The following is a 9357-nucleotide window of genomic DNA, read 5'->3' as shown; positions in this document are numbered from 1 at the left end:
AGAGGGGCTCTCAAGGGCCACAAGGACCCAAGGGCTCCACGGTTAGTGCACATCATCCGTGTGATACGTCTCGGTAACTACCTTTCACCATTCACGCTGAGGGTTATGTCAGCGCGTGTTAAGAAGCATCAGGGGGTGGAGATTATCCAAAGCCCCCCCCCCCCCCCCCCCCCCCCCCCCCCCCCCCCGCGCTCACACCTCCACTTCGGCGTTCTTCATAGCCTGTGCTATCTTCGAATGTCAAAACTGATCAAACCAAAGCAAAATCTTCCTTTGGAGCAGTAACTAAAATATGTCAATCAGCATGCTCATGAAGAAAGATCAAGCGCCTCGGCGGGAAGGCTTATGAAAAAATTATGACTGTATGGACAAAAGACGTGCAGCAGGCTCCATTTGAATAATGCGTGATTATCTCACGTATTTCAAAGAGTTGTGGTTTGTTTATTCCTTGGTGAAGTATGCATGACGCAGGGAAAGTGAAAGGTAAAGAGGAAGTGGGATACTTTAGTTATCATGTATAATGTGCCACGAGCAAGATACACGACACGTAGGCTGAAATTGGTCGCAGAAAAGAGCTATTCTGAGTCATTTCACTCGCTGGCGCGTTTGCTTTGCTCGCTTTATGGCACACAATGCGCGTAGACATCTATCTGCATAGATGGCAGAGAAAATGTTACGCGAATGATGCATAGTAGCGCAGAGACTGGGCGAATGAAGCCAGAAATATAAAAAAAAATGATTCGAAAGTGTTAAAGCCAAATTAGAACAAATATGGCTACGCAGAGCAAGGCATCCTGTAATTGCTCGATATTGTATTGCACATTTCGTATGACAGTGGAGTTCAGGTCTTCATGGATCCCTACTTTCTGAGCTCTTCCTTCATTCAACATGTCAAATAATGACGAACCGCTAGTCCTAAGAGAGAACGAATTATCTATTTAGAAACCACGCTGTCTAGCTCACTCGGCCGTTATTGCAAGCATCATGACATCTAACTATGACACGACTAGGTATATTCACTAGCCTTAGTCGATGCGAAACATTTGTCTATTTTTATAAGTATATGACTTCATTGCAGTGCCTTGTGTCTAGCGTGCTTCTTAATGTGCGTCTTTTTCTGCTATCCTCAACGTTTTCAGGGCGACGCTGGAAGGCCAGGAGCGCCAGGCCTTCAAGGCCTTCGAGTAAGTACCTATACCGTCGGCACGCAAACGTAATGCATTATTCTTCGGACACTCTTTAAAACCTTGTGCGAGGTGTCTATCACTGTGGTTGCGACTTATTTTGAGAACTCGCATTACGTCAACCTAGGAATGAGCGATTTGTCTATTTGGCTACGCACATTCCTGATTTTACAACGGGTGCAACAGTCGCGGTTGGAGGCTTAGAAGTATCAATGCTATTTCATGGAACACATCTGGGCCCTGTGCTGTCATATAGAAATGAATGCTTTATAGAGGTTCTGAATAGATGGGATATTTTATGATGACGAAAAAATAAAAAGCAAGCAGACCCATGTGCATTCAACAGGCGGTAAAGCACATTTAAGAGATTACTGCACTCACAGCTGTGAAGCTATTTTACGAAAACGACAAGTGGGCTACCGAAGGTTTTTTATTTTTTGTCATAATTCAGTATTTTGTTTTCTCTAATAGACATTGTTCAGCGTGCGGCCAAAGCTGAAAGCACTGCAAAAGACATCGCGGTCAAGTGTGAAGATCTAATTAAAATGTTCATAAGTTAATGTAAATAAGTGGAAGGAGGGTCAAAGAAGAATTTTGTAACAATTAACACTAGTTAGTTGGGGATACATAACATTTTAGTCCCGTCATCATTTACATCCCTGTTGTCAGCAGCGAAGTTGAGATCATTGAGGAAACATGCGGCTAAAATTAATTCCCTTTTTCATCCGCGTTTTGGCAAACAACCGGGAGCAGTCATCTTAAACTTGTCTTTTCCCCTCCTCATTTCCTTACGTAGGGCTCCCCGGGACTTCCTGGCATTCCTGGAAAGGACGGCATTCCTGGCGAGAGGGTAAGTCGCGTAATTGATTAGTTTCACTTCAAAGCTATGTTATCGGACTGTTTTGTAGACCTTTACCTCAACTTCTCTTGAGATTTTCTTTCTTTTGAGCTGGCGAACCAAGAAACAAAAAAGGGAACGAAAGACAGTCATTTGAATGCAATATTTCAACGCCTACGCAGTTGATGTGTCTGTAAGTATTAAGACGCTGAACTACAATAATCGAAAATATTAAAGGACAGGAAAAGTTTTTCTCTTCTGAATTCACCTCTCACATTGAATGCTTTAGCCAGATGCTCTCCCCATTCTTACAACTTTCATGGCTGCTATATAAAGCAGATCTGAAGTAATCCTGACGATTCAGTGACATAAATTAAAAGTTGTATTTGGGAGAGGACGCGCACAGCCCCTTGAACCTAATTTAAAACAGGCCAGAAAGGCCACTCCAACGCTTTTATCAAAATTAGGCAAACGCGTGTGGAAGACGAGTAATACATACTGACCTGCTTACGCACAGTGATGCACGGTGCGTACGGTGAACAGAAAACAACCACATATGAATTTGAAAAAAAAAAAAAAAAGTGGTGCTTGAAGCTTAAAATCGAACAACGATTTGAATTATTTGCAGTGCTATGAAAAACGCATTTATCCTAGCTTTGTTTTCGCCGCGTTTGAAATAAAAAAAGGCAAATGAATTCTATGATGCTCTACTGCCGGAAAAGAGTTATCTCTAATGCAGTGGGCGTCAACTATGTATTGCCAAAGAGTTTTGTACCATTTTGTACTCTTTATCAGGGCCGCCATACACTCTTATCTGATGATTTCACATAAGTTACAGTTATAAATGCAACATTCTTTAAACTTCCACGCAAGTTTTAGTTTTTTTGCTGTAGGTTATGTGGAATACACTGTACTATATTAACAGCTTACTATCGATAGCTTATGTTTACAAAGCGCGAGTTCCGAAGAATGTTTTATTCTAGCTGTGCCTTGCAACTCCTTTGCGCGATATCGTTACCAGCGCATAGAACGTGCCTTTCTAACATAGATCATTTAAGGCGACTGGATGATGTGACAGCGCCGAAACAATTTCTTTCTTCTGCACGCTTGCATCCCGTGAACATTTGTGGTCCATGAAACAATCCGAATACGGATCCGAGTGTCGTCCTCAGAAACCAGAGAGTACGGCTGTTGCTTACCTTGATATTATCGTCATTTTTTTTTTTTTGCAATATTGTCGTGCGACGTCCTGCTTATATACCCTCGAAGCGCCTTCTAAGCATACCAAAGCCCGCTGGTATAAAGGCTACTTTGAGCTTATAGGACTAATTTTTATTTCCATCGTTAACATTCGCTCGATCTGCTCAGATGTGTAAAGACAAAACAATACTGGGAATTTCCCGTCACATCGAATGACAAACGTGGTGCCGTTAGGAGAGTGTTTAATGGCAACTGGCACCATATTTCTGACGCCTGTATCGGACTGGGCCTGTCCTTGTGACACCTGTTTGATGTTGCACAATAATGGGTCAATAGACAGTAGCGCGACTTTTGCGATCTCAAGATCGGCCATTTCAGGAAACCCAAATACTATATGTATAGTTGCGCGCAAGTTTTGGTTTTTCAGCTGCGTGTTCACGTTCATTCGCAATCCATTAGGCGGTATGAGAGCTACAATACATTTCTTCACTGCCATAATCAGCGGCTGCCCAAAACTCCGTTGGGCGTTCCTCCACACGCCGTCTTACTGTTCATCGAGTGGGTGGTATCGGATGGTAGCAAAACTGGTAGCCACAGAGCTGCAAAGTAGCGCGCAGCCCGACCAGTCAGCGCATATATTCCTAAATAACCATGCCATCGTCTTATTAGGGGAAGACATGACGACGCTGATTAGTAATCACTTCCCTGTTTAGACGCTGATTATGGACAGAACAATGGCGTGGCAACTTCGGGCAGCAGCCGGATAAGAGGAAAGGAAGGCGTGAGGAAGAGCGCCTATACGGGAGTACGGGCTAGGGATATAGGCAGTCATAGGCTCGCCCAGGAAGGGCCGATAAGGCCAAATACCAACGCCGACAGGACCACGGGTCCAACCGAGAAGTCCTATGGACGCGACTTCCCGCGGGACGGCGCGGACATCTTACAGCAAGTACCATCGAGCGGTTGATCTTGGACGCTCACACCAATGAAGCTCACACCGTAATGAAGTTCTCACCAAGGTGGCGACGTTGTGAACGCCAGCGAACAGATTTAGCGGGCTTCTATAAATTGGGCTTCATACATATTTTCAGCCCAGCTCTCAACTTTGAAGACATCCACCTCGGCTATCAAATAATGCGTACCCTGAACAACCTGACAAAATTATTAAAGCTGCCATTGCTGGCTTCTCGCGCCAGCGTTTAGTGTCCTTTATTTGACTTCTGGCGAGAACTGGATGTGACTGGCTGCTGCATGCCCATTTTACCCGTATCACATGCATGTTTTGTAGGTCGATTAAAGCCTATTTCTTCCGAGGCGATGTTTCGTCTCAATTAATTTCTTTTTAGGGGCCAGAAGGCATTACAATGGGATCGAATGCTGAAAGCTACGTCCGGACGCCCACATCCGCATTTTGTTGTTCCTTCGAAGAGAAGCTCTTCTAAAACACCCTTAAAATTAAGTTATGCATTTATCCAGGTTCTGCGGAGCGAAGAGAACTTGGGAGACGTCCATATAGAGGACGAAATCCTAGTGTGAGGCAGCCGCAGACATAGTTACGTGGCAATTACGCTGGCGTTTGTGGCGCTGTGTCACGGGAATAAATATGACGTGGGTCTATGATGTCACAATGTTCTCAAACATTTGTGCGATGTATTTTGTATTTGCAGTTCCTACTGAGCGAAAACAAAATGGGTCAGGATGGTAAATACCTATATTTGCTGCAAGAAGTAAAACAGTACAGCGAAGGTTTACTACTTTGGCAAACTTTGAGCCAGCCTCTCAATGCTTAACTATACAAAGCAAAAACAGGCCAACGCACGCCATACAATGCGCTTTCGCATCTCTTAATTGTTCAAGAAGAGTTAAACATCTGCTAATTGCTTGCTCAGATACTTTGGTCATCTGATGAGAAGAGAGGAGTCGCTGGAGAAAGATTTGATGTTGTGAAAGGTTGAAGGTCATCGGAGAAGGTGTAGGCAGCGAACGCGATGGTTAGATGGCATCCTCGAGGCGCTCCAGATGAAGCTGTGTGATGTTAGAAATATAGTGAGAGACCGGAAAGCGTGGCGCGTGATATAGTCCATAGGGTCACGAAGTGTCGGACACGACTGAACAACTGAACTGAACTGAACTGAATTGCTTGCCATGGAGTATAAATCTCGTCCGGCCGGAAAATGCGCTGTTGCATTGAAATTGTGCCAGCAATCGCTAAACGTGTCAGAAAAAACACGCACGCTACCACGTCAACTCTTAGGCGGTGCCTAAGCGGCTACTCCCATTCACAGATCACTGCCTTGTCGTGGCGGAGGGGCTTGCGAAACTCGATGAAGTCGTGAGCTCTGCTGTGTAGGGCCACCCGAGATAGACAGGTCATGACAGAGAGTTCTGACAAAATGTGATTCACTGGAGAAGGTAATGGCAACCTGAAAATTTCCTGCCCAGAAAACCCTATGGCCAGTCACAATACCATTAATGATATGGCGCCGGAAGATGAGCCCCCCAGGTTGGAAGGCGTCCCACATGTTACTGGGGATGAACAAAGGGCGATTCCTACTAGCTCCAGGACGAATGAAGCGGCTGGGCTAAAGCCAAAAGGACGCTCAGTTGTGGAGGTGTCGGGAAGCGACCGGAAAATCCGATGTTGCAAGGAGATATATCACATAGCAACATGGAATGTAAGACCTATGACGCAAGGTAAGCTGGATGTTGTCAAGCGAGAGATGGACAGATTGAACATTAATATCTTGGGTATCAGCGAGCTCAAGTGGACCGGAATGGGAGAATTTAACTCCGGCGACCATTATGTCTTTTATTGTGGGCATGAATCCAAGAGAAGGAATGGGGTCGCTCTCATAGTAAACAGAAGAATGGGCAAAGCAGTGCTAGGGTACAACCCCAAAAACGACCGAATGATTTCACTTCGGATCCAAGGTCACCCTTTCAACATAACAGTTATCCAAGTCTATGCACCGACCACTACTGCTGAAGAAGCTGACGTTGAGAGATTTTATGCGGACCTACAATACCTTTTAGACCGCACCCCATCATCAGACGTCGTTTTTCTCATAGGAGACTGGAATGCAAAGGTCGGGAGTGAAGAAATTTCCGTAATTATAGGCAAGTTCGGTCTTGGTGAGCCAAATGAAGCTGGGCAGAGGCTAGTAGAGTTTTGTCAAGAAAACAACCTGACCATAGCGAATATTCATTTTCAACAGCACAAGAGGCGCCTGTACACATAGACTTCACCGGATGGTCTGTACAGGAATCAGATCGATTATATTCTTTGCCGGCAGAGATGGAGAAGCGCTATGCAAGCAGTAAAAACAAGGCTTGGGGCCGATTATGGCACCGCGATCATCAGTTTCTTGTTGCCAAAATTAAGCTTCGATTGAAGAAAACGCAGAAAACTAGAAGGCCTTTCAGGTATGATCTGGATCAAATTCCATTAGAATATGCTGTGGAAGTGAGGAATCGGTTTCAAGAATTAGATCTAGAAGACAAAGAGCCCGAAGAGATGTGGACTGATGTTCGTGATATAATAAGGGAAGTTGCTACTAAGGTAGTTCCAAATCAAAAGAAATGCAAGAAAACAAACTGGTTATCTGAAGAGGCTTTGCAAATATCTGAGGAAAGGAGGATGGCAAAAGTTATGGGGGAAAGAGAAAGATACAAGGCTCTCAATGCGCATTTTCAGAAAATAGCAAGGAGAGATAAGAATTCCTTTCTGAACATACAGTGCCAAGCAGTTGAGGACAACAGCCAATTAAGGAACACAAGAGCTCTGTATAAGACAATCAAAGATATCAAGGGAAGCTTCTGTGCTAAACTGGGCGTGATAAAGGACAAACGAGGCAAGGACCTCACTGAAGCCTCAGAGATAAAGAAGAGGTGGCAGGAATACACAGAAGAACTGTACAAGAAGGACCCGAATGTGCAAACCCAACATAAGACGGTTGTGATTACTGATCTCGAGCCAGGCATCTTGAAGAGTGAAGCTGAATGGGCCTTAACCAGCCTTGCTAAGAACAAAGCTAGCGGAATTGATGGCATTCCAGCTGAGTTGCTTCAAAACCTCAACCATGACGCTGTTAACATTCGGCATACATTATGTCAGAAGATTTGGACAACCCTGCAGTGGCCACAGGATTGGAGGAGGTCAGTTTACATCTCCATTCCAAAGAAAGGCAGTGCCAAAAATTGTTCCAACATCCGCACGATCGCGCTTATTTCGCATGCTAGCAAGGTGATGTTGAAAATCCTCAAGGTAGGCTGCAGCAGTATGTGGATCGGGAGCTTCCGGTCGTGCAAGCTGGGTTTCGCAAGGGCAGATGAACTAGAAACCAAATTGCCAACCTTCGCTGGATCATGGAAAAAGCAAGAGAGTTCCAGAAACCCATTTATTCCTGCTTTATGAATTATGCGAAAGCATTTGACTGCGTAGATCACAGCAGATTGTGGCAAGCTCTCCAAGAGATGTGAGTTCCAATTCACCTCATCTGTCTCCTCAGGAACCTGTATGAAGGGCAAGAGGCCAAAGTCAGAACTGGGCATGGTCTTACTGATTGGTTTCCGATTGAGAAAGGAGTGAGGCAAGGCTGCATACTGTCGCCCTGCCTATTTAACCTATATACAGAGTGCATCATGAGGAAGGCCGGTCTGGACGAGTCTTCAGCTGGAGTGAAGATTGCTGGAAAACGTATCAACAACCTTAGATATGCGGATGATACCACTTTAATGGCAGAAAGTGAAGTGGAACTCAAGAGACTTCTGATTCGCGTACTAGAAGAGAGTGAGAAGTTTGGGCTTAAACTGAACATTAAAAATACAAAGATCATGGCGTCTTGCCCTATCAAGCCCTGGAGCATCAAGGGACAAGAAGTGGAAGCTGTGACAGATTTTCGCTTCTTGGGCTCCAAAATTACCTCGGAAGGAGACTGCAGCCATGAAATTTGGAGACGCCTGCTTTTGGGAAAGAGAGCAATGGTTAGCCTTGACCGCCTAGTAAAGAGCAGAGGGATTAGTCTGCCAACCAAGATCAGTATAACTCGTGCTATGGTGTTTCCAGTTGTGATGTATGGATGCGAGAGTTGGACTGTGAGAAAGGCTGACCGCCGAAGAATTGACGCGTTTAAATTGTGGTGCTGGCGAAGACTCTTGAGGGTTCCTTGGACTGCCAGAAGATCAAATCAGTCGATATTGTCGACCATAAACCCTGACTGCTCATTGGAGGGTCAAATTCTAAAGTTAAAGCTCAGCTACTATGGTCATCTGATGAGAAGAGAGGAGTCGCTGGAGAAAGATTTGATGTTGGGAAAGGTTGAGGGTCGCCGGAGAAGGGGTAGGCAGCGAACGCGATGGTTAGATGGCATCCTCGAGGCACTGCAGATGAAGTTATGTGATGTTAGGAAGATAGTGAGAGACCGGAAAGCGTGGCGTGACATGGTCTATAGTGTCACGAAAAGTCGGACACGACTGAACGACTGAACTGAACTGAAGCGGCTACTAAGAAGTCTTCGTAGAGAAGACTTCGTGCAACTGCAAAATTGAATACCAGACAGATGAACTTTTTGGTTTTGTTCAAGAAGTGTGTATTCTCTTTGACAGCATGATGCTTAGAACGTGTAATCATTACACGTTCTAAGCATCATGCTGTCAAAGAGAATACACACTTCTTGAACTAAAACCGAAACGTTCATCTGTCTAGTATTCTATTCTGCAGTTGCACGAAGTCTTCTCTGCGAAGAGGACAAACACTTGTCTGTGCAAATATCATTTTCAAAGCCCCCTTGAATGAAAGCCACGTGCGTGAAAGTTTAGCATTGAAACATTTACGGGCCTCTTTTATTTCAAGGAGTAAAAGGGACACTAGCCGTTAATGCAGTATTATACAACTGTGCTCTAGCACCCGAAGATAAACATTGATATGCGTCTTCCCTCACTAAGTCCTAAGGTTGTTGAAGAAATCTCAGCATGCCTTTTCATTTCAGTATTGGATACAGGTGAAATACTACAGGACGATGTTTGTTATGAAGGTGCACGCTTGTTGAAATGCTTTTTCAAACTTCAAAATCGTCTTTATTTTAGGTTACTCGGGAATTCCGATAAACATATACGCACTATAAGTTTGGAGACAAG

At 44.6% G+C, this 9357-nt stretch overlaps 1 protein-coding gene across 1 annotated transcript in view; it reads left to right on the top strand.

The window, feature by feature from the left end:
• Nucleotides 1–9357, top strand: part of LOC146187110 (uncharacterized) — a 151646-nt gene that overhangs the window by 90418 nt on the left and 51871 nt on the right. The window contains exons 23-25 of the mRNA XM_084608182.1: nucleotides 1–41; nucleotides 1140–1184; nucleotides 1981–2034. The exon at nucleotides 1–41 is cut by the window's left edge and continues 67 nt beyond it. Of these exons, the coding sequence (XP_084464308.1) occupies nucleotides 1–41; nucleotides 1140–1184; nucleotides 1981–2034 (140 nt within the window). The remainder of the gene's footprint in view (nucleotides 42–1139; nucleotides 1185–1980; nucleotides 2035–9357) is intronic.

The sequence above is a fragment of the Amblyomma maculatum genome, chromosome 6 (genome assembly GCF_055883805.1).
Source record: "Amblyomma maculatum isolate TAMU_Amacu chromosome 6, ASM5588380v1, whole genome shotgun sequence".
Lineage (NCBI taxonomy): Eukaryota > Metazoa > Arthropoda > Arachnida > Ixodida > Ixodidae > Amblyomma > Amblyomma maculatum.
Note: the sequence above shows the minus strand (reverse complement) of the source record. Positions and strands in the feature narration are given on the sequence as shown.